The sequence below is a fragment of the Melospiza georgiana genome, chromosome Z, assembly GCF_028018845.1.
Source record: "Melospiza georgiana isolate bMelGeo1 chromosome Z, bMelGeo1.pri, whole genome shotgun sequence".
Classification (NCBI taxonomy): Eukaryota; Metazoa; Chordata; class Aves; order Passeriformes; family Passerellidae; genus Melospiza; species Melospiza georgiana.
Genome location: NC_080465.1, coordinates 40,142,097 through 40,168,262, shown reverse-complemented (window position 1 = coordinate 40,168,262; position 26,166 = coordinate 40,142,097). Strand labels below are relative to the sequence as shown.

At 37.5% G+C, this 26,166-nt stretch overlaps 1 protein-coding gene across 4 annotated transcripts; it reads right to left on the bottom strand.

The window, feature by feature from the left end:
* Positions 1–4,345: 4,345 nt before the first annotated feature.
* On the bottom strand, positions 4,346–25,829 carry LOC131095586 (zinc-regulated GTPase metalloprotein activator 1A-like). 4 transcript variants are annotated; one of them, XM_058043529.1, is made up of 15 exons: positions 25,687–25,829; positions 24,533–24,619; positions 23,568–23,664; positions 22,229–22,320; positions 21,106–21,165; positions 20,011–20,048; positions 16,494–16,540; positions 15,665–15,751; positions 14,824–14,868; positions 12,279–12,335; positions 9,585–9,636; positions 7,633–7,701; positions 7,467–7,532; positions 5,530–5,659; positions 4,346–4,871 (listed from the first exon to the last, which is right to left on the bottom strand). In XM_058043529.1, the coding sequence occupies exons 1-15, from the start codon at positions 25,796–25,798 to the stop codon at positions 4,798–4,800; spliced, it is 1,113 nt and encodes a 370-aa protein (XP_057899512.1). In that variant the 5' UTR covers positions 25,799–25,829; the 3' UTR covers positions 4,346–4,797. The 4 variants fall into 4 exon arrangements, with proteins under 4 accessions (XP_057899512.1, XP_057899515.1, XP_057899513.1 ...); XM_058043532.1 differs by lacking the exon at positions 25,687–25,829 and having other exon boundaries at positions 23,568–23,717; positions 24,533–24,620; XM_058043530.1 differs by lacking the exon at positions 4,346–4,871 and having other exon boundaries at positions 5,536–5,640.
* Between the last annotated feature and the right edge of the window lie 337 nt (positions 25,830–26,166).

The window sequence follows — 26,166 nt, the reverse complement described above, 5'->3', positions numbered from 1 at the left end:
TACAACAACCAGGCCCTTTCATCTTGTTGTAACATTACTATTATATTGTTATATATTGCTAGCAGGCAATTGTAGTGTATATGTAGGGGTTTTGAACAAACTTTATGAGATTCTATGCCATGGTTCTCACCAGCCTCTTGTTTATTAAAACAAAATTCTGCACTGGTCAAGACAGAGAAATGTAGCCTTTACTGTTGCATTTAAGTGAAATTATAAAAAATACCAATTTTAACAGTATAAGATTATTATTAGCTGCTCATTTTGAGAAAAAAGAAGCTTGAACATTTCAAGAACAGTACAGAGAAATCAATAAAGAAACCAAATAACAAAGTAATTGTGCTTGTCAATTGAAATTATTAAACTGAAAGAGATGCAACAGATATGAATCCTATTAAGAGAGCAATATCAAATTAGTAGGTATTTCAGACTAGCTGAGTGAGGACAATAAGATTAGTAAGTCCATTCTGCTCAAAGACTGGAAGCACTACAATGAAAACACAATTTAGACCAGTATTTTAAAGTAAATTCAAGTTACAAGTGCTTTACTCATTTCTCAATGAGCAATACACATCCTAGAATGCTTGGCGCTTGATCTGTTAGATCTGCACTCTTTTCTGAAAATTTCTGTGGATGTTGGTGTATGTGGTGCACTGGAGCCCTGGTGTCTCTGTGAAGCTGCTGGCCATAGCCAGACTCGGATTTCCTCTTTGTTCCCTTAGCCTGCCCGTACACAGCTGGAAGAGCAAAGGACCATGTGTAGGGCACCGGGATGGGAATGTAGCCTTGTCATCCTGCAGGATGCCACTGCCACTGCCAGTAACAGGCCACAGGCTTTGCAGTACATGTACAGCACCTCAGGGCTGAGGTTTGCCACACCTGGTCTGGCCAATCTTTTCCTGACCTGCTTGAAGCTCTGACTACTTCAATTTATTTGTGACAGCAGTATCTCTAACTGGCCAGGTGTAAATTGCTAATTTGTTTTACTTTTTTATCCTTGGATGTTACAGCTAGTGTTTTTACAGCTAGTAGTTAGAAGCCGCCATTCTGTGTAGGATGAGATATTTATGGCTTTAATGTAAGGATGAAGTATAGGGAAACATCACTGATACAGTATCAGTGGCCTTGAGAAGTGGAGACAAGTATTGTAGAGGAGTACAGGCATTAGGGGTGATAAGAAACGCAGCACAGGCCTAGCACAGGAATCCCACTGCTATAAACAATTCAGCTACAATCAGTTAAAACCATGTAGACCTGGACCTGTGTTTAGTGTATATAATGTATATGCAATTTATATAACAAATCTGGAAGCAATGTGAAGCTGTAGAGCAGTGCAGGATGAGAAAATCATGGTTGCTCATGTGGGCTGAGGGAGGAGTAACAAAAAATGGACACTGTTTGGGCCAGTGCTCCTGGTAGCAGAGGAAACGCCCCACAAGGAGAGGCAGGTGCTGCTGCTGTGAGCTCTGCAGGGCAGCTGGGCTGATGATGGCAGTAGAGAAACAGAGTGGCTCACAAGGACAGCAGGTGGCTGGGAACCCAACCCTATCCATCCTGTGTCCCCTCTGGTCACATCCTGCCTACAGGTGTTGGAATGGAACATGAAAAACATGTTCCATGCTCCAGCAGGTGGGAGGTTATACATAAGGATTAAAAAGTAAGAGTCTAGTAAAATACTACCAAACTCAGAACTGCCTAAATTTTAAAGGGCATAATAAATTAAACTGTTATCATCCATTCATCTTCCCAGGTAATTCCTGAAGATTAAACCTAACAGGTGACATAAACAAATGGCACAAGAGTGTAAGGATATAATTTTTGTTAAAGTTTAACGGAGCTCCTAAAAACATGTGGAAAGTATACCTTGGGGAAAAATGCTGCTTTGTAAAGTCTATTTCTGTAGATGTCTGATATTCATGAAGGCACAATGATCAAATCATTGCAATTTCCCTCTAGGACAGAAACTCCTCAGCCTCTGCTAGGGAACAAAATGTGTGGGGTTTGTTGACAAGATCACCTTCTACGTTGTTTTGTGCTCTTGGTGGAGGGACTGAACCACCATTACTGCGAGCTATCTGGCTGGGAAGTAAGGCCAGGTCTAGATAGCCATCATTTCTTCAGGTGTGGCTGTGCCCCTGTTGGAACCTGCACAGGAAGAACTGCTAATGTTTGTCTTCACCAGATCCCTCCTCACCCTAACCTGAGCATCCCCTGGCTTCCCCACCATCCATACCACAACCCCAAGACAGGGCTCAGTGGTGTCTGCCTGTCCATTTCACCCTCCCACACAACCTCACTTCAGCCCAATTGTAGCTCCTTGGAGAAGGCCATCCTTGACATAGCTCCCAGTAACACAAATATTACAGTAATTACACAGCTTTTACAGAGCTGTCATTATTTTTCCTTTTCTTTTGGTTCTGGCATGATGCAAACACAAGACATAGGACCCCAGCCTGTGGGTGTACAAACAGATGAGAAAATATTGGTTAAATAAATGTCCAAGAAATGTAACCAGTGGGCTTCTTGGGAGATGGGGATAAAGATGAGGTGCTTGGCATTTTTTCCAGTGTCATTACGCGTGAACAGAATAGAGGACAAAGCACTGGGGCATCCTGACAGCCAGCAAGAGAACAAACTCCACCCCTGCTGAGGAGCTGCTTGCTCTCCATCCCAGGGGATGCCTTGAAATATGCAGGCAGTTTACAGAAGACAAGCAGACAAGATGTGCATACTGCCTAGAGCTTCTCTGACATGAGCATTGCAAGCAGTGCAGGGGAAGTCCTAGCAAGAAGGGTAAGTGATACCAACATGAGCTATAGAGAGTGCAGAGCTTATACTTCCAGTTGCAGCAAAAATACCCCCAGTATATTGACAGTCATCATGGAAATTTTAGCGTGTGGTGGAGTGTGTGGTGGGTGAACAAATATTTAAACATAAGCAAAACGTACCCAAAAATGACTTTGTGTAAGCCATCCATGCCTTTTTCCCTTATGACTCATGGTTGAATCTCTTTTTATTAGGCCTCTGAACTTTTTTTCAAATTGAAAGTTAGCAACACTTCAGAGATTAATTACTTTAAAGAGAACAGAGTTCCTCCATTACATGAGGCCTTTACGATCACTTTTCCTGTGACAAATAGAAGCAAAAGCTTCTGTTATAAACTAAAAATTATAAATGTATTATCCACAAATTTAAATTTATGTGATCTTAATACTCAATGGATAACAGTGATGGCAATCATTTGACAAATTTTCATGCAGGACTGTGTGTCATTTATGCAGTCCGAAACAGTGTGAGAACATATACTAGTTTTAAAAATTAAGAGTTCTAACTGCTAAGGGAAACAGTGTCAACTCAGCTATACCAGTTCACTCAGGTGCCACCAAGGTCTGCTAAACAGAAAGCAACATTGTCTAAGCAGATTGTTCTCTCTTTATACCTTGCTTCAGAGAAAAAAATAAGTCCTGAAAACTACTTCAAGCTATCTAAAGCTACTTCTAATGTGAGGAATGAAGTCATGCCTGCCGATGTATCTACTGGGAGAATAAAGAGTTCTATCTTAGCTAAGATACATTATTTAAATTAATCAATGGAGAAACCAGCTCCGGGCAGTGAAAGATTAATGTCTTCATCCTCAGCTCTTTTGAAAACAAATTCCAAACTCATATACTGCAGTAGAAGCAAAGACTGCTGATACTGCCTGAAGCAGGGACTGAGGGAATGGCCTTCCTTCATTTCTTTTTAATGTTAGGTGTGAGACAAGTTTCTGCTTACTCAGATACATCACCAAGCATGCACAGCAAGCACTATAGCTAAAAGTCCATCCTTCAGAACTGCATGTCCTAGAATTTCGTTTGCAAACATTTTTAATTCTATATTATCTTCCTGCATTGACTCATTTTGCTTTCACACAGCTGCAGTCAAAATATCCCTCTAAAGCTAAGAGGTGAACGAAGAGTACTGGAGAATGTACAGGGCAAGAAGTTCAACTCTAAATTGTAATGAGCAGAGAGATAAAAGCTTCAGACTGTGTTTTCAAAGTAGTGTCACAGAACCCCATTAGAAATCATGCAGAGCAGCCTGAACATAGTGGAAAGGTGCAGTCCCCAGTTCCCCAGATCCTGAACTGGCAGGGTGATGGCCTATAAGATTGAAGTGTTCAGTTACCTCTTTCAAACTGCTGACTATGTGACCAAACACTGCATGCACAGCGTTTGTGTAGACAGCAATTACTCCATGTGATCTTGTGCCTCTGCTACCTGTGTATTTTTAGTTTCATTACACCAACAGGTTTACAGGTAGAACAGTACCTGGGATGGGTGCATACACTCAAAAATCACAAAGCAAGTGGAAAGAGATGGAAGACAGTTTAATAGTAAACACTAAACATTTTGTACTGTGATTATACCACTGGCAATAATCACTATTGCTTCATTCCCAGTGGAAGAGAGTTAACAAGAGAAAGCACTAGGCTTCAAACATGTTCCCCATATCCCCACAGTAACGTTTCACGTAGAACATAACAGCCTTTTGCCTCTCTCCATTTCTGCACAGCTCCATGATGTTGCTGACACAGGTTCAGCCAAATCTAAAATAGGAGAATTGTGTTTGATTCTAGATCATAAGAGCTAATCTTAAAGCAGTAGGTCAGCTGGAATTCTTAGGAAGACTTCAGGGTTCAACTGTTGCATAAACTGCAAGAGGATATAGAAACTACTATAGTCCATGCCATTCAGTCTTTTCTGCCATAAAATCCTTGCAGTATTAAAACAGACATTTAATCTTTTTTATAGCTTTATGTCAACTGTTTCCTCGTTCTTCTCTCACAGTGGCTATGAATACTTCTTTGATGATCTCCTTATCCAGGTTCCTGCCTGTAAAGAGAAATAAAATATCTAACTGTATTTTAAAGTGCATTAAAACACATACAAGTAGCTTCTTCTAACCTAAGGAAGTATTTATTATAACAATCAGTGACAACAGCAGCATTAAAATTAAAGCAACAACAGACTTCAAGCACAAATAAGAGAAAGGGAAAAAAGTAGGTTATTTTTGGTAATAAAACACTTTGCACAGCAAACAAATAAACAGAAAATAGAAACATAGAACTTCAGCACTGCAAACTTTTCAGAAACAAAAGTGATTTTAAACATTTTAAAGCTATAATAACCTTCCTTACAGTTACTAAATATTTGATCAACCATTCAAACTATTCCCATCACCCAATTTATAATTACAGACTTTAGAAACAAGATTAAATATGCCAACACAATTTATGAAAGTTTAGTATTTTATTGATTTGGTTTGATTTTGGTGGCACTAATGGGGATAGTGTAGACTCCTCTCAGCTGCAGTTTTGAACTTCAGGAGGTTTGATGGATAAGCCTTAAAAAGGGGGTTAAGCTGAACAGACTTACTGCACTAATTCTGGCCAGTTTAGCCTGATTGCTTTTCACTGGCCAAGTCTGTGAGACTGTCTGTGAGAAAACAGCTTTTTAAACTCAAACAAGGAGATGCATAATTTCCTCTTACCAATTAGGACCAGTCTGTTTGTTCTCTTTTCATCTTCTTTCCAGGCTACTGAAGTCTCTTCTAGGTCATAGAGCTCATGGACACCTTGGACTATCACTTGATGAGATTTGCCTTGAATAGATACCAGTCCCTTATCAGAAAAATAACTGTTAGGGTATATAAACAAAACTTTAAAAATAAAATATGTAAGAGGGGAAACAAAACTTCCAATCTAGTTCAAGCAGCGAACAGTACTTCTGGCACCTGTGAACTTGTTAGTTAAACATATATTAACAATCAACACATGTACTCATAACATTCATTTTCACATCTCCTTATTTTGTTAAAGGCTAAGAATTACATTTTACCATACTTTGCCTTCTGTTCCTCATTTGTCAGTACCTAGGCTGCCCAAGCAAAAATTAAATGTCATCATCTACTATGCCTCTTTGAATGCGTATATGGTGTTTGACATGGGAGTCCGTGAAAGCCTGTGTGCCAACAAAATGATGTAAAATGAACAAAAATGTCTGATTTCAGATTAGTCTCATTAAGCTCTTATGCTCAGTATATTTACTTTTCTGAAACAGCATCTCTGAATATTGGGGAAAGAATAAATATTTGTGAAGTAGAACAACTAGCAACAGAATTAGAAGAGATGACAAGTCAGCATGAGTCCATTAACTCACATATCAAAAGCTCTATTAAAACAGTTTTCATCACTTCATAGCACAATGTTCTAAAATATTTTAGTGGAACGCATTCTGTAAAACATGTCTTATACTTCCTGGAAGTTCCTCCCAGAATTTGCCCGAAACCAGGACTTCCCTGAAGAAAGAAAGTTTAAAATATTTCATAAATAGGTCTTCCTTTGACCTATTAGTTGGAATTCTATAACTATTACTGCCAAAAGGGTTATGATTGCAGATAAAATATAAATATAAAAGCAACAAACTTTGGAACCTGTTCTGTAACTAGTTGCCTGAGGTTCATTTGCTTTGGTGTATTTGTCTGTGACTGAGGGACAGCACACATCTTACCACAGGCTTCACATCTCATAAACAATTAATTTGATTCCAGTGCTCAATACACCAAAAACACACTTGTGCACGGCATTACTGCTTTTCAGGCAGCTTCAGATACATCAGTGGTTACTCTCTTCTATTTGTTACGAAGGAGAAGACCAGGATACTCTAATTTTGTTGCTGAGAAAGCAAGAAAGCAACTTTCCTTCCTACCAAACTAGAATAATTATGTTTCTATCTATGATGGTCAAGGGTTCTCAGGAAACAAACCAGAGCTTTACTTTCTTATATTTCTTACAGCCTCACAAATGACTGACTGGATTCTTATTTTTTCATTATTTACTGGGCTGCTTGGCATAAGGTAAATGAAAGTAGATCCTGAATTGTCACCTCTACTCTTCTCCAAACAAAGCAAGTGAAGAACATATGAATGAATGCCCATGAAGATGAATACTTATGAGCTGCATCTTTAAAACTTGTTAATTGTACACCACAACTACTATTGCATTCCTATGTTACACCAAACTGAATTTCTGCATATTATGGCAACAATTTTAAGTACACTTGGCCATCTATAGGATCCAATCTACAGTATCCCAACCCTAGATATGTGAGATGAATAGTATCTCTCAAAGCAATGGAGGTAGAAAATGAAAAGTGATTTAACTATGGCTTGATTTTTAACCCTGCCACTGATGTATGGGGATTGTACATCTGCCCTCCCCATTTAAAACAAGTAGGATCAATGTTTGCTCCTCTGCCAGCTATCTCTCTCTGAGTCATTCATGGAATGACAACTTGCTACTCTCCATTTCATCTGCTCTCCTACAGTGATCAGCAGCACCTTTGATAGGTCCATAACTGACAGCACAATGCAGTTTTTTAGGTGTAAAGATGAAAAACACAAAAAGAAACTGATAATTTCTGACTAACCTTCAGTCTTATGACATCCATGGTGCATCCAGTCTTATCTTTCACATTCTTCTCCCACAGAAGATTCTATGAAAAGAAAAAGTTGTTTTCATAAAAAAAGTGTCATGGGATGAGTTTCTATAAAATTTACAATGATTTTTTGAGTTGACAGTGATGTATTACTTACCTGAATAAAGAGATTTAAGTTTTCTTCTTTTATATTTCCTGGAACTTCAAATGTTACTGTAATTATAGCCTGCAAAAGGCAAGACATTTATTATTACCACATTGAATAAACATCCCGTAACAGTAATTTCAAAAAGTGTTTTTTATAACTTGGCCTCATAAAAAGGCAAGTATATGACAACATCAACTTTAATAAAAAGAAACAAAACTCTATTTCTGTACTGCTCTAATTTGCTAAATTAAGATCTACTTTTTGTTTCTGTTTGGGTGTGCACTTATAGGGCAGATACAATGCCTTGAACAGTTTAGTGCCATTAGCTGCTACCATGTAATTCTTTGCTGTAGAGACTATTATGATCAAGCTTTCAAATATGGTTAACAATGCTATTTTTTTTCTTACTGATCTTGATGACAATACTATCAGACAAAAAATACAACATAATTTTCATAAAAGGCAATCTGCACTTGCCTTGTAAAAAAAGCTGTTTATAAACAGACTATGTAGGAATAGGTTCAGAAAATCAAGATGTCTCAAGTTAAGTTTTGCGCCAAAGCAACTGCCAGCTAGCTGCTCAGGATCAATTACCAAAAGAAAATATGAAAATAAAACATGTAGTTTAAAATTAACTATTTATTTAAAGACTAAATAATGTCTTATTTTTGTCACTATAACTGCTCAATGGTTTGGAAGAACAGAGAGAGAATTACTTCCTGTAATACTTTCAAATTACTACCTTCTGATCACTAGTCTAAACGTAAGGAAAAAAAAATTAAAGCAACAAGCAGCAAATGTTTGTCTAATGATAAGTAAACTTATCTAAACAACCAAGAGCTAACACTCTGAGCAGCTTCAAAAGCCGTCAGACCGAAGTTCACTGTGCTCCAAGCACAGTGCAGTTTGTTTCTGCTGACCTTCAACATGAAGATAATAAGCACACTTTGTCTTACAACAAGGACTTGCAGCCTACTGTGAGAAGTGTTCTGCCCTCATTATGCCTCAAATGTCTCAACAATCATCTTAAATATGTGGGTGTTAAACTAAACACAGATACTAACAGTGAGTTCTGTCGAATGGCTACACACTACAAAACTAACATTAATCTCCTTAATAAAACACACAAGGATACTATAACTCATAACATTCAGGAAGGATTCTATTCAACATTTCCATCTACTTTAGGGATCTATTAAGATTCTATAACTGAGCATATTTAAGAATTTTGATTAAACAAAAGCTATCAGTATTGTCATTGTAATTAAGCATGAACTGATTTTGCATTTAATCTGTAGTTCCAAAATTAAATTATTATTGCCTTTTCCTGTTTCCAAGACTAGCAACTTCACAGTTAAATTATGCAGTTTAAAAATAAAAATACAGGCCTTTCAGGTAAAAATACATCATATTTTAACCTGAAAATTCAATTATAGAAACCTTCTGCAGAAAGCTCACTTCTCCAAGACACCTTAAAAAATTAGAAATTTTTACTTTTTTGCAGCCTCTGAGGGGACTCGTGGCCTATGGGTGAACTCCACCGACCTACGGACACCCCAAGGAGGACTATGACCCACAGTTCAACTAGAGAGATTTTGTTTTGGATAGAAAACCTATAGGACAGAGTGGCTACAAATTTAGGACTTGTTCCTGCAAATACCTAAAAAAAAAAAAGTGGTTCTATTTGGTTCACTAATACTCTCCATGTGAATCAACAAATGATATAACTGTCTGGAGCACTGGAAGCCTATAAGCTATTTTTAAAAGTGAGACTTAACATAGCCATTTAGAATCTATCTACAATAAAGCACATTCCTTTTGTGTAATCTAGGTCATCTTCCAAATACCTTAGAACACATTACTCCCTAACTGAAACCTTCTGAAATGGTAACAAAATTAGCATGCAATATTGAACAGCCCTGTTGTTGCAAAAACATCAAAGCAGTATTTTTGGTAATTACCTTATCTAGATGTGCATGTGTTGTCTTTACATGCTCAAGCTTTTTCTGCAAACTGAAAATAAGTAAAGTTAAATGTCGCATTTGAGTAGGATTGGCAAAATGTCATTATTACAAAATTTTTAAAATTCCAGTATTGCAGAGCAAAGCTGAAATATCAAAGATAGACTATATATTCAGAATAAACTTCAACAGTTAATTAATTTTTAATCTCAAAATAGAAATGTTTAACTATATTTGTGTGCTATAGTTGTTTGTGTTAGAAAATTATGCTTTTTAAAACATAAAGAGAATTATAGTCCTGATTTGCAATATCTTCAGCATTAAAGACATTTATACTTCAATGAACACAAGGCCCTTGATACTCCTTTCTGCAAAAAAGGCAAACTACATCATTAAAACAAGGAAGAAAAAATAAACCACTAGAATTTATCAAGTTAATAGATGTTCATATTTTTAAAAACTTTACAATTATTTGAAAATGAAGAAGAAAAGAATGTACAAAGCTGTTGCTTGAGAGAATGAAATCTGTAACACTTATTGCAATACTGTATACCAGCTTCCACTTCTCAGCTGTACAGCTCACTTCTACTATGCAGTGTGCCTGCTAACTTAAAACAGATATTCTCTACTCAGTAAGACCCTAAGTTCAAGCTCTATTTGGGAACCTCTTTTGTAAACTAATATTTAGGGTCTTACTGCATCTTTTCGTGTGAAAATTGTATTGCAACTTTAGATTTCACATCCACATCTGTCTCAATTAATCAAGATAGCACAAAATTTCTTCAAATACCATCTTCTGTAGCGTTTCTGTTTTCTCTCTATATTGTGAATAACAGAGAAGAAATACTGTAGCACAAGTTACTATGATGCCCTCTGCCACTTCAGAGAAGATTGCCCATTAAAGTCCCTCCTCCTAATTTGATGACTGTAAAATTTTAAGAAGCCTTTATGGTGGGGGAAAAAAGGCACTATCTGCTACAGAAGCAGTTCCTACTTCTCCTACTTCCTTTGCTTTGCTGTCTTATTCTCATACTGCCCTTCACAGAATCCAGAATTCATTACGTGCTTCCTGTGACTTCAGGGCATATCCAGACTACAACACTCTATCACAGTCACACCAAACAGATGACACATCTGTCTGCTGACAGAAATCCCTCCTGCAGTGTGCCATCAAAAGAAAAAAATTATTTATGTACTGGTGTGTATTTGTGTTCAAGTGGGTGTTGGATGCAGTTTTTCTACTCAGGTGATGGCACTGAAACCACCACTATTTTATGTAAGAATTTCTGTGTCTAGGAACTAAAAACAGGGTAAGCAATTTTGCTGTGCTGAGTTCAAACATAAACAAAATAAACTGTCTACAATCTTCTTGGTAATTTAGAATTTGTCTTTAAATGCTGACAAATGTTTTAGAGTGCTTCCTCTGTTTTAATACCGAATATTAAGAAGCTCAAAGCAACTGAGTGAGATAAGAGAGAACACTACATTGAGGAAAGCAATAAAGATTTTTTTGTCAGTTCCTTAAGAACTTTCTCAGATCTGTGGAGTGCAGCAAACTAGTAAACTTCACAGAACACCACCTAATATTACAAGTAATCAGATCTAACTGTGAACTGCTGTTAACAGGAACAATCTTTTTCTGGTTCACATCTTTTTACTGCTTTATCTCTGCTGTGTGGCTCCAGGATGAGTCAATTCAGTCAGTTGATCCATTATAAGAACTTGGAACATGGATTTGTGATCTGGCTTACAAACTAATAGTTATCTATTGCCTCAAAAGGATATACCAGTCTCCTTCCTTCCTTAACTTTGTTTTGGATGCCTAGTTTATTATTTTGCTGATGCTGCCATTGGTAGAAATCTTGAAACAAACACTACAGTATTTCACAGATTAGACAAAGCCAGTGCCAGCAAAAAAAGACAAAACCTATCATTTTTTGATAGTACTGTACCAGTTCAGAGGGAAATCTCACAAGAACATGTTATCTAATAGATGTTACTAATTTGCATGTCTGCAATTTCTCCCTGCTGAAGAATGAAGCTGATATTACCCTCCTTTTCCCTCCTTTACTTTATGATTGCTCCAGTACTCCTCACTCCCTTTGCTGTTCTTCAGGTCTTTCTGTTCACACAATGAACCATACGACCTTTCCCCCTTCCTTCTCATTTTACTCCTGCACCCATCCAGGATGCTGAATCATGCATTCAGCATTTAAAAACCCCAGGAATGACAAACACAGTTAGCAGAATTTGTAGAACCTTGTTTGCTGTGGAACCTCAGTCCCTCATTCTTTTGTGTGAAATCTACAGAGGCCTCCATTTCATCACAATACAAAGGAGAAAAAATTTTGAAATGCTCTGAAAGAACCAGAGAAGTGTACAAATCTACTCTGATACTAAACCAAAACTTGCATTTTGGGGAAAAACCCAACCAACCACACAAACTCTGGCTCACTTAACTTTATAAGGTCAAAAAGGTTTTTGCAGGCATTTGAAGAAGAAAGGAATCCCATCTAGTATTACCACTTATAAAGCAGTAATTTTTAAAATGGAACTGTCCTCGTCTAGACAGGACAGACTAAACTAGAAATTCTAAGAGAAACTTTGATGCAAATTTGAGCCAGGATTTCAGTGTATCTGTTTCATACACTGGTATTTTTTTTCTAATAGAAGAGAAGAAAATTATCACCATACCTTACTCCAGATAAACTGTCAAAAGCATGTAGGTCCAATACATTAGAGAGATCAACTCTAAAGAGAGGGGAAAAAAAGCAATCTTTGTGTTTTTCATGTATATAAAGGTTTTAAAGGTGTTTACTGAAGCATATATTTCTTTTCTTGTCTATAAGACTAATGCCATTAATACTTAACCTTATTTTTGCATATCAGTGGTTGGTACTGTCTTCTACAATAAAATGCTGTGTTTAGTTACACAATAACATGTAAGCACAGAAAAAAACTTTTAAAATTTTACTGTTATACAGTAAAATACAAGGTATTTCCAAAAGTATGATAAAATCCCTTATTCATTTTGTCTGAATAAAAAATTATTTTCCCTGAAGGGGTAAAGGAGCTTTGAGCCTCTCAATACAGACACAAACTCCCAGAATACATGTACCTTATATTGACACACTGTTAGCAAACAAAACTGAAATAACTTTATGAGGGAAGCACTACTACTAGGAATTTCAACTCTACAATTTGAAACAGACAAATAAAAAATGCAATACAGAATAGGCAGTACCAATCATATCTGCTTACAAGAATTGCTACCTATAAACTTGCGTAAGAAACATTTCTTCACAAAGCAATACAGACTACAGATTTCACTGCTAATAGCAACTGACAGCTTTTCAGATACATAGTTAATGACATGGGCTAAAGAAAAAGAACATAACAGGTAAAAAGCCCCACCTCTGGAATACAAGCAGAATCATTAAACTTTTACATTCAACAGTAGTTGTACCAAGCAGTTTCTAAGATGAAAGATTTATAATGGAATACACAAACAATGCCTGTGTAAAATTCATGACCAGCTCAGTGTCAGTTGTTCTCAGCAGTGTTCTAAAAAACCACATAGCAACCCTCCCTTTTAAATGTGGGGTTTTGAGGAACAAAGCCCTCTTAAAAAGGGTATGTCCTCAAATAACATGCCAATAAATCAATTTTGTGCTGATTTCACATTTGGAATGTTTAATAATGGAAGAGACTGTATGTGTCATTTGTAGAAGAATATTTACAAGTAACAAAGAGTTGTCATTGAGGACTGAATCTGAGGCCCACTTTATCTCATATCCAAAACATAGTGCTAGCTGGCATCAGACACCATAAAATACACAAAGAGACCACATGTTGGATCTCCCCCTAATGGACATTTAAAACACAAATAAGGTAGTTCAGTATCTTCTTCAAAATTGGTCCGATATGATCACCCAAAAACAGCAAGTATTTTTCTCTACAATTTCCAACTATATTTGACAACAACTTTAAAAAGCCAAGTATACTTTATTATGAATATAGCCTTTCCTTTAAATTTGCTTAAATCAAAAACCTCTATTTCACAAACACTGACCACAATAATCCAATAATTGATGTAAAAGTTCACAAATCAGTCCTAGCAGTCTGGAAGATCTACTGCTGTCCTAACTCTCCTGGGAATACAGAATCCATTTAAGTCCTTACTAAAGAAAAAATCTGAGTCAGAATTTCAATTATAATTGGCAAAAACCAGTACAATGATTTTTTTTTTTTTGGTCTTTTAACTTCCTTCCACTGCTTTCAAAGTCATTTTGTAGTAACAACTTATTTGCAGCAGCAATGAGAATAATATTTAGTGTGACACAACTGAAGGAAAACACTGTAGCACACATACCAAATTATCAGCTCAAACCAACCTGGCTGTGCAAACTGCTCTTCAGTCACAAGGTTGATTGACTGTGTATCTTTGTGGCCAAGAAGGCCAAGGGTGGCCTGAGATGCCTGAGGAAGAGCACTGCCAGCAGTTCATGGAAGGTAATCCTGCCCCTCCCGTCAATCTAGTAAGGCTGTACCTGGAGTTCTGTGCCCAGTTCTGGGCTCCTCAGCACAGGGAGACACGGAGCTCCTGGAGGGAGTCCAGGGGATGGCAACAAAGATGTTTAAAGGACTGAAGCATCTCACTGATGAGGAAAGGCTGAGGGAGCTGGGCCTGTTCAGACTCAAAAAGATGACTGAGAGGGGACCTTCTAAGTGTATAGAAGTATCTGAAGGGAGGGTGGACCAGGCTCTCAGTGCTGCCAGACAACACGACAAGAGGGAACAGGCAGAAACTGACACACAGTAAGTTCCACTTGAACATGACCAAGTACTTTACTGTGTGGGTGATAGGAACAGATTGCCCAGAGAGGCTGTGGGGTCTCATGTGGGATATTAAAAAAACATCTGGACACAATCCTGTGCCATGTGCTCTGGGATGACGCTGCTTGGCAAGAGGGTTGGACAAGAGGGTTGGACACTGTGCTCTCTTCCAACCTCACTCATTCTGGTATTCTGTGATATGAACATTAATGAAGAAAAATACAAACTAGAAATACATTTTTACTTCCTAAAAAAATTTTTAGATGCTTATTCATAAAATAAATATTGGATTAAATATTTCTAATTCAATAATTTTCCTTTAATAAAACTGATTCAATAGAACACTTTAAACTGACACAAAAGAAGCAGGATCTAGTACCTAGTAATAGTGGCCATTTAATACCTTGATCTTTGTGTCTCTAGAATTTTAACAAGTCCATTTATTGACCTAAAATAAAACAGAAAAATCATTAGTTAGATGAAAATATAACGGTGATATATTGTTTGAATATGTTAACCATGGACAGCATCATGTGAATTGGCATCCCAACTCCGTTATCAGCTTGTTAAATAACTATCAGGTATGGGTTGAGATATTTGGTTTCCACTAACAGCTGGCAAACTTCACAAGTTTTGACAACAAGATGCCATAGTGAGAACAGCATTTTCCTATCCAAAGCTATTCGCAATACACTCTGCTCAGTCTAAGCACTTCTATTTTCATATTTCAAAAAACTAATACAGTTGTTAAATATTTTTACATGTTAATGCTTCATTTGGTTTATCATGGTACTGATAGAAAAGAGTAATGTCTTCAATCATTAATTTGATTCAGACCATTGGTTCATATGCTTCCACAACAATTGTTTGGGACTTCCTCAATATATATTTCCATTTGCTAGTGAACTCATATTTACCAGCAGGTTTTTTTCCACTTCTGCTAATTCTCAAAAAATGGCATCAGCTGCTCAGAAATGTAAAAACATGAACACTTAAGACAAAGGTCTGTCCTTACTAAACAACATCAAATCTTAGCAAGATAGACAAAATGCTAAGACTGTGTAAGTATATAGAAGTACTGAAGTATCTTTCACAAGAGGCAGTCTGTTTTCTCTTATAAAGCTTATCAATTTTGTCCATCTAATAATTAGATCTAATTTCTATTTCAACAGCAGTAAAGAAGTAACTGTGTTTAAATTAATTTTTGAGGAAGTAGTGTTACAGTCATGCCAAAAGTTTCATACCTCACAGACGTTCTGACTTTATTCAATTCTTCTTCTGAAACCAAATCTGTTTTATTGATGATTATAAGATCAGCTAATGCAACCTGCCTATGTATTAAGAAAAGAAGGAGAGAAAAGACATCACTAACAAACAAGTACTTTATCTGTAAGGCAGAAACATTATCTCTCCCATGGCTCCAAAAGGTATATGAACATTGTTAGTACAGAAGGGCAAGCATTAATCAAACTAGAACATGATGGAGAATGATTAAAACACAACTGACTTCTCAGTATGTTCTTCTGTGCCCTAACAGATCAAATCAATGCTTGCTAGATTCTTTTATTTCAGGGTTGTTTTGTTTATTTGTTTGTTTGGATTTTTTATGTAATCTAATCCAAAGTGCTTAGTGATTTAACAACTTTACAAATCCTTATTTGCCAATGAGATTATATCCTTATGTGATCCTTGTAATGCAATACTTGAAGTTTCTTTGCTTTATGAAAACTTCAACTGTTACAATAACCCTTTAATTTGTGGCTCTCTATTTATTAAAAAGTATTCTTCTATGTCCAGTTCTGCTTCAAGCATGACATTTTTAATTCCACCAACAAGGGTGCTTCTCATTCATTTAAATAAAATCCCATCACTATTAAAATAGAACAGTTCGTTGTTGGCAGAAAGATCAAATGAACTATGATGTTACTTTTCCACATTTTACCTCATTACACCAATCTACCTCTGTTTAAGCAAAGCAGGAGAAAAAAGCCCTATAAGAGAACCCATTTCCAATGAAGTTTTATACAATGCAATTCCCAACTTGATATATAAAATTAATTTCTACATCCATACCGAGATGCTTCATTAATAAGGCCTTCTGGTTTCTCCTCTGTCAAGTGCTAAACAAAAATTAAAAGAATTGGATTAAACATCTTCAAATTACATTTAAATTGATTTGCAATTAAAGAAAGCCAAATCCAATTCAGTTGAAGTCTGTTTTTTGACAAAGCATTGAGGAAGATGACATCCAGAATCTTTTTGTTAAATGATAGTGAAAAAGTACATTTATATATTCATCACTACAGGGATTTTTAATTAGCTTAAAGCAAATTCTCCTAATTGATTTTATTATTAGGATGCTAAAGGGTTGAAAAACCATATAATATTTAATTACTTTTCAGCTTTACAATGAAGTAAAAAAGTTACCATAACATAGAGTAACAATGAAAAAATATATCTGGAAGAAAATTAGGGTTCAGTTATTTTACAAAGTGTGAACTCAACTAACAAACAAAACACAGGCTAGGCTTGCAACACAACATTTCTTATATGTAACTTCACATTATTTTTCTCTGAAGACTCAAAGACAAACTGTACTTTGATAGTAAAAACTGGTAACTTTTTCCAGGTTTGCATGAATATACCACTGCTCTTTGGCAAGTCTGTCCAAAATCAGAAGCCACAGGAGTTTCAGTATCATCTCCATTTGTCTGCCCAAGCTAGTGTCCTCACAGAAGAATTAGTGAAAGGGAAGAAAATACCTGCATCTCAAGCAGCAGCATAACATTTAGCAAGACAAAGGCTTACTTAACTTAGGCACAGCAACAGACTACACTGAAGCAGCAAAGGTCTAGCTATAAGTTATTTTCAGCCCACTCTGCCATGGAGGTAGCAATCTCCAGGATAGAAATGTCACAGACATCTGGAGGAAGAAAAACTTCAAACTGGTGCTGTAATATTAATAAGAACTTGCCGCTTACACTTACATCTCTAGGAAAGTTAGAGTCCTGTGCACTCCATGAGTTCTAAATCTACCAGTAATATTACTTTAAAATCTCAGTTTCCAGTTAGAGAAATAACAAATTATAGTGGAATCAATTGTCATGGGAAATATACAGCTTTTTAAAAACCTTGAAAACTTTTTTTCTTTATTGGAACCACCAGGCATTTAACAGTATTTTACTTGTAGAAAAGCAAAAATAGGTTATTGCATACTGGGAGTCTATTATGCAAAAGAAACAAAACTATTTCCTGCTTGTGCACAACCTAAGCAGAAAATAACAACAAGATGACTCTCAGGAACCTCTCCTCTAACCTCTTCTTTGCAATCCTCTGTGTATTGATTCTATTCAATTACTGTTTAGGTTTGTTGCCTGAAAAGATCAAATGTCAGTAGTGCAGATGTCAGGTCCTGGAAGTTGAGGACTGCAACTTCAAGCTGTCCAACTGTTCACCCTCCATTAAAGAAATTAGTATTTCAGATTGCTGTGTGACAAACCTATTAGATTGGTAATCCATGGTATTAATTAGCATGGGGATGGTGGTATGGTTGGTCACAGGGCATGTTGGTCAGCTTTTCTGCGATGGGTTGGTTCTTTGAAGCATGACATACTTAAATTGCTACACATTATCTAAATGCCATTACCTGTATGGCTTTCAAAGTTCTTTGAATAAGCAGCTGTTGAGGTCAGGCTTTGCAATCAGAGGAACTAAACAAGTTAGCAAGTCCTTCTATACCAAAGTTTACTTAGTACACAACTAAGAAAGTCTGAAGTTCCTGCTATTCTGTGTAGATGTCAGTGTTTTACAGGCTTACTGATTACATTATGTATGTTTTCATTGAGGTCCCAAAGGTAATAGCAGATAGAAAATTTAAATGTTTCAAAACATTCTTGTGTTGTTTCTGTTATATTACTTGATAGTCTAGCATTTTAAAACTCATTTCCATTAACAATGTAGTGCTGTTGTGTGCAACACAATTATATTTTATCTGAGACTATTTCAACATTGCATGAAGAAAAAGATAAACAGAACAACATTTTTGCAAGCAATATATAATATAAAACACATCTGAATTAATATGAGGGAACCCAGCTGAAAAGGGGCTGACCAAAAACAAGATATGATTTCTTGTGATAGTTGAGGCAATTTAGAAGACGGTGACTGCTTGGAAGGGCAAATCACCCCCTTCCCCTCACTATTCTACCAACTTCTCCACAAAAGTTCTTGCAGAACACAATGAACTTAACTTTCCAAATTGCTATGAGGCTCCATTTTCTCTGTTCCAGCCCAAGACAAATCTATGAGAGAACAGGACTGCTAACCTGATTTACCCTTTTGTTAAATCTAATCTGATATCCTTTTTAGGTTTTTTTAGCAAATTTACCCTTTTGGTAAATCAGCTATCGGATAAGCACAAATGAAAGGAGAAACCCAAGTAATCCAAACAAAAAAAAATGTTACACGGGAAGAACTACTCTCTTATTCTTAAACCATTATTCTTCAGTTCTCTGAGCTATCTGCAGCCATTGTAGATGCAGAAATATTACAAACACTTTCACAGCCTGGAATTTCTATATGATTACTATAGATGGGTAAAGTAGTGGCTGGCTCCTGCAATTAAAGGATGAATATTATGTGTGTGTAAGAGAAGTTTCTATTAATGTATAGTCACCTTATTGTGATTTGTTGTTTGGACATTCTATGTTTTCCTCATGGTCCCCCTTTCCCCTAAGGTCTTTCTCCTTATTCAGTCCTTTTGTTGTATTTTGTTAAGGTTTAACCATTTAAATAAACATTTGAAATTTTAAAAGTGAGCAGCATTTCTCAAATGATGAAGGTATTTTTTCATATGCTCACTTTTTTTTTAAATCCTGCAAATTCAATACCCAATCAAAGCAGTAACCTCCTAAGTTATTAAGTTGCAAATAGTTATATTTACACTCTATTACCAAAAAAAAAAAATAAAAAAAAGCTGAACTATTTGAATTAATCACAATCTTTGCCGACCTAAGCTCACTGTTCTATATGTCTGTTCTTATATTATACTTTATATACAGATTAATACCTGCTCTTTTTGTCTGCTTCCATGTAACATGTTAATGTGAAGCAGTACCAGGACACCTGTGCTCTCATTTCTCCCTGCCACACCTGCCACTACATTAGTACCCTTCCCAGGTGAAGCCCTAACTCACTTGTTACCACACTGGTATAAGACATCTGTTCTTAGTCCTCTCCTTTCAAGTAACACAGACCAGTGACCAATTTCTCCATTATTTTTACAGCAATCCAGATGCCTATTTGGATTAAAAGCCACATTCCTGAGTGAAGAGTTAGAACTAGAAGAAACCAAGAAACCAAACCTTAGCAACCTGGCATCTCTTGTCACACCTGTTGCTGTGTTTGTAAGAATGTGAATTCCTGCAAATATCAGTACTTCCTCATGCCATCCAAAAGACAGTAATAATGAAATATGTTCTCATTCAAAGAACTACAGCTATTGGTAAAATTAATTAATCTGCATGAACATTACTGCAATAGCTGTTCTAATGCTGCAGTTTTAAGCGATGTAACAAATCTAGTAACTTACCTGCAATCCATGCTTTGCATCAACAACTGACACAATACCTAAAAGAAAGCATTAAAATAGAATAGAAATGTGCTAAATGCAGCTGACAGTTTAACAACTTGCAAACCTCCTGCACAAAGGTAACAATATCAGCACATTTACAACTAGTTATAATAAACTGGAAGCACTGAAAGTATGTGAACATTAAACTTGTTACCTAAGTATTGTTTTAGTCATTGTCCTATCTGTCATAGTAAAATGTCTACAGAACCAGGTGAGGTAAATTCTTACAAAGTAGATGCCTCATCTTCCACAAGAGGAAATTGGCTGAGGTATGCTTTTACAGAATATTGAAACAAATTAAAGGACTGACTGATGTATGCAGCCATTCTGATGGTAAATGACCAGGAATTTGCAAGTCTCTGGCAGAAACTCAGGAAGCTCCTTCTTACTGAACTCAATGTTTCCTTCCTTGGTTAGATGGGTATTTTACAGACTGAACAAAATGTTAGTAGGGCATTTTTTAAGCCAAAAAGTAAATTTTTTTTCCTACATTAAAAAAAATGCTCTTTAACTACATATAGTGATGACTTATCTTTCAGTAATCTCAGGTTTTTATTAGAACACAGCAAATATTAGTGCCAATGAATACAATAGGTGAAGAAAGCAGAAAACAAAAGGCAGAAACATCCAGGTGTTGACAGTTTGTGAATTCAGAAAAATAGGAAACCCTTTAGGAAACACTGCACTTCAGTAGAAGGGGAGGAAGGAAAAAAGAAAAAAAAAGCATGCTGTAATATTACTCCTAAATGAGGTTTTATAACAGCTGGCTAATGAGATTTTCCCCTTACATCACTGTAAAGAGATGTCCATATCTGATCCCTTAGAAAAGCATTAAACAACTTTTCCTGGCTTTTGCAAGACTGAGCACCCGCCCAAGTAAATAAACAAGCATCAGAATAAGCAGGGACACCTCTGTGATCAAATCTGCCAGTGTGAAAACCAAGTTCATACATTTCAAACATGTTCTCAAATCTTGCCTTAAAACATCAATAATACATTACTCTAAATGCAGATATGAAATGCCAATACACAGGAAAATAAGCCTGCACTTACCATCAAGATAGATGTCACTTCCCAGCTCAGAATCAACCCAAAACATGGAGGCCACAGCTCCTAAGAAGCGTAGTATATATACAGTTGCAAAATTGAGATTTTTCCAGTAAACTACCAACTGAGGTATTTCATAGAAAAACTCTATTTGCAGTGCTAACAATAAGATCAGTGACTTAAGTCATTGCAACACCTAAAACTGTCCACCTGAAGTGATACAATGCAGCCCTTCAAACACCACTCTGTACCAGACCCAAATACCTGTCAGCTAGTGCTTACTCAGGCAAGATATAGCAGGGACCACAACATGAAATCATTTTCTGGTATCTATTGATTTTTTTCCAAAAATCTTAATAGTTTTCCAATTTGACTCAAACAGAATTCGTGTGTAACAGAGGCCAAATCAATGTCCTGTCTTTTGAAGAAAATTACTTTATAATGACAACTATTTAGCTTTGAGCTGGAAAGCACCAGTCTCCTAAAGGGGAAACAATTGAATTTCTGATAAGAATTTCCTTCCCTCTCCATCTACAACAGATTTTTAATGTGGATGGTTTAGAGAAAACTGTTTTGGATAGCTATTTCTAACATGAGATCAAGTTTAATGACCTTTTTTATAATAAATACTACTAAAGAGCACAGAAGGATTTTGTAAAATCTATTATTGCTCTTTAAGAAGAATGTGCTAGTCTGTTTCACAGTATATTTGACAACTTCACAAAATATAAGGTCTATCACAATCAGCGAAACAATATAACAGATGCTAACTATTTAGACTTTAAAAGGAGGAATGCAGAATATCAAAAGTGTATTGAAAACTACTAGTTTTACAGTATGCTTCTCTTTGCTAAGCCCAGTGTCTTTTCTAAATGGAAATATATTTTAGCCGGATTTCTACTAAGATTTAGATTCAATTTAGACTAAGGTCAGCAAACAGAACTCAACAAAGACAACATCATACCTGCACCTTGAATCAGTTCATTGCAGTCTGTACCACCACCATAGCATAGGCACCTGACAAATCACCACTTTATATTACAACTGTCAAAGTGAACTAACTGGTGAGCTAATAAGCACTTCATAAAAACAGAATTATCATGGTTATGAAAATCGTAATGTGAACTACCTGGATCTGCCAAACCAGTTGTTTCTAACAATATATAGTCAAATTTTCCTCTCCTTTGCATCAGGTTCTCAATTGCTTTCACACCATTGTCCCTGTAAGAAGAAACAATTAAACCTGAGAAAAGAGAAAACAAGCTGAAGCATGTATTTAAATGTATCTTCTGATAGAAGAACACAGTGTCAGTATCATCAAAGCAAAAGTTTTGAGACAGGACATTTGCAGACTTACAGTCTGCAACAAAAACTTAGTTATCTGCTGGCACATTATTAGGCAAATTTTAGTTTTCTGCTTCGTTTTAGTCTAAAAATAGCATTTGCCTAATCCCACCAGGTTTGTTTTCAAACACTGAACAACCTGTAAAGGAGAGTAGGGCTGTGTAGATATGGAACTATTTGGTTTGGCAGCTGGTATTACAGGAATAAGGGGTGATGTAGAAGTGAAGCATGCTGCCCTGCCTTTCTACCTCACCTACACCAAGATTAATGTGCTATTTACTTAAATTAGAGCTGATGAAGTCAGCCTAAAGCAGAAATGTATATCATTTTTTAAAGAAATCATTGTATATAAAACACAGCAGCATATAAAACAGCATACAAAAACAATAAAAAATGTATATAAAACTTTTATGCTTCTCTTAAGACAGCATTCCTTACACCCCAGAACAACGGAATCCAGTAAGATCCTCTGTTTTCCACTTACTACCTATTACTATTTAAGACATAAGATCAGTTCTCCCAAATTTTTAGGACAAACAGGCCATGACCCTTATTTACAAACTTAGCACAAACAATTCAGCATTGCAACAAACAAAAATGGTAAAAAGACATGTCAAAGGAACAAATACTCTCTTGCTTTTTACCATGACCATCAGCTTGCAGATTTGGATACTGTGTTTCATTAGGTCACAAAAGGTTTTCCATTCACCCTTTCTGATGGATACTATATTGAAGTAGTAACCAATGTACAAAGAAAGAAGCAGACTAAGCGTTTTGTGAGGAAATTGGGAAACCTGAGTCCTAGTTCCAGCCTACCTGAATCTTCAGCTCTCTACATGAAAGCACATTATACTAACAATTGAGGGATAGATCCCTACTCTACAACATCCCCATGCTCTATAAGTTGGTATTTAGAGTACTTTTCTGAAAGACACCAAGTCCAAATCCAGTAAGGCAGCAATAGGAAATAAATTTCTACTTCCCAAATTCCAATTGTTTCATCCAACAAAAGAAGTCTCAATCAATTCTACCATCAGTTTCAGGAATCAAATCCTGGATGTCTTCTCCCTTCCTCAATTCCGCACAATATCCACTGGAAGAACTTGCAAAGAATTTGCACTCACTTTACGGAACAGCACAAGCAGCCATTTCTGAGCTCCAGCCATTCTTCATAGAGTTCTCCCCCTTGACTGATTGCCAGAGATTTCTCCAAGGCACTTCCTGAAAACACAAGTAGTGCTATATTTTTAATCTACAATCTTGCATGACAATGCCTGTAAGAGAGAGATATGTGGATTACATTATTTTCTCCTGAGACCACATTTCTGACATGTTCTTAAGATATTTGTATTTTCTATTTTATGAGAAATTTAAAAGCCACGACAAAGCTCATTCCACAAAGATCAAACCCCACTGGATGATGGTACATCATAAGTGCCACAAACTTTGCTAAAAGAAAGGGATGCCAGCCTGTGCCTCCCTGTCAAATAAAGGCTCTGTCTGTACGTTTTCTTTTAGGCTCTGTGACCAGAAAAGCTACACACATCTTTATTGATGAAAACAAACAAACTGAGAGACTCCCACCAACACAGTATAAATTGTAAACAACGTAAGCTTCTGACTATGCTACAGATATGAAATTACAGCTAGAGCAATTAAAAGTTCTGAAAGCAAAGAGTTCAAAGAATCACAGCCATCAAGCATACATCTCCCCATCTTCTTGGTCCATGGCAACTTGTGATTTGCAAATGGCTGAGGGGAAAGGAAATTTAAAAAAATATTATCTACCATCATATTATTTCAATTTCCATTTGCTTGAAACTGAGCGAGACAAATGGAAGTATAGCACTTCCAACAGGGTGATGTGTTTATTTACTTTACTCTGAGGGCCTACACTTATGTGCAAAATAGATTAATGCACGTCACTATTTTATGAAAACCGGCAAAAAGACTTTCTGCCCTTCTGAAGACTGTGATGTATGTTAATAATTTCAGTAATGGATTTAAAGTTACAACAGTCTCAGTTTCCAGCAGTTTTACGTACTTGTCATTTTGTGGCAAAAAGAAAGATTTCCGCACGTTTACATACCTTCTCCAAATTCATTCAGAATAACTGCTATTCTTTTATTATGCTGTTCTGTCAGTATGTAATTTAGAAGAGTTGTTTTTCCAGCTCCTAGAACACAGACCATATTTTTATTAAAATGTTAAAAAAAACATATAACATTTCAAATAAAAACTAAATACTGTTATGCATGCACACGCACACTTCAAGCAATTCTCTTCTAAATAGAAGTTTTCATTCTAACGTCCTACATTCTATTCTAATGATATAGAAATTAATTTGTACATATATTTCTATCAGGACATTAAACTGCAGCCTTAAATGACTCACATTTTTTCCATTCATTAATTGTCAGTACTTAATAAACTTACAAGCTCCCTACTAGCTGGGCGGTTTTTTCCTACAACACTAACTTTTATGCTTCTTTTAACAGAAGGCTCACCTAATCTTCTCCCTCTTTAGGGCCATTTCTGACCCGTTCTGCCATCAATAACCACTGATGTGCCTTTAAACGGGGCATTGTTAAAAAACGTGTTACAAAACGTGTTCTGAGGAGCCTTAGGACCAGTTTCATCCCATGCACAAGATCACAAAATTGTCAAGGCTGGAAGGAATCTCTGGAGATCATCCAGCCCAAGGCAGGTGACCACTACAACTAGGGAACCTTCCTTACTTGTCCTTAAGAGATTTTTCTCTGCAACAGTGTGATGCAGTACAAAGTTACAATTTTCAGCACGGTGACCGCGATCCTAAATTTAACCAGATTCTTGCAGTCCATAACTGCGTGTAGCACACAGTAACTCTGCTGGTCGAGAGGTACGGGAAAAACGCCGAACCTCGCATTTTTCGGACTGCAATGCAGTCTGCATTTAACTGAGCCACATCTGTTGCACTATTCTGACGCTAAGTGAGCAAGAGCCATTTGTCAATCGTGACCTGAACGAGGCGGCTCCTGAAAGCTGGGTGGTGGAAGCAGCAACGCTTTGGGTGCTCACACCGCTCCTCCGAGCGGCCCTGCAAACCCACGGGAGCGGCCGGAGGGCCCCGCGCTGCTCGCCCGGCCCGTGGGGTGCAGGCCCCCGCCCGCCCGCAGCCCCGGCCCCACGCTGCTCACCCGGCCCGCCCGGGCCTTCCCTGCCCGCACGCAGTCCCTGCCGAGAGCCGCTCCCGCTCCTCACCCAAGTACCCCGTGATGATCGTCACGGGGATCTTCCTGTCGGGGCCGGCATCGGCCAGCTCCGCGCCGCCGGCGCCGATGGGGACCAGGTCCGGGCAGTCCTCGTCCTCCATAAGCGCGGACGGCCCCGCCCAGGCACGCCCACCTCCGGCGCCCCCCTGCCGTCACACTCCTGACGTCGCTCGGGTGGGGTCATCGGAGGGACGTCACCGGCTGGCGTCACGTCCCGCCGCGCCTCGGCCCCAAGGGCACCTCCCCCGCGCGGGGCTCTGCGCAGGCGCAGCTCGGGGAGCGGGGCGGGGCGGAGCGGGGCGGGGCGCTCTCCGTGAGGGGAATGTTGGTCCGGGGATTCGCGGCGGTGCCTCTTGCTCCTGCAGGGACAGCGCAAGGCACATGGCACAAGCGTGTGTCAGGCGGTTCTTGAACGTCTCCAGTGTGGGACACTCGGCACCCGCTCGGGAAGTCTGTTCCAGTGCTCAGT

Coding starts and splice junctions, on each gene's coding strand:
- LOC131095586 (XM_058043529.1), bottom strand. CDS start 25,798: ATGGAGGACGAGGACTGCCCGGACCTGGTCCCCATCGGCGCCGGCGGC. Junction 16,541..20,010: donor ATGCAAAGCATGGATTGCAG/GTAAGTTACTAG, acceptor ATTTTTGTTTAG/CACTTGACAGAGGAGAAACC. Junction 14,869..15,664: donor AAAGTCAGAACGTCTGTGAG/GTATGAAACTTT, acceptor GTTTTATTTTAG/GTCAATAAATGGACTTGTTA.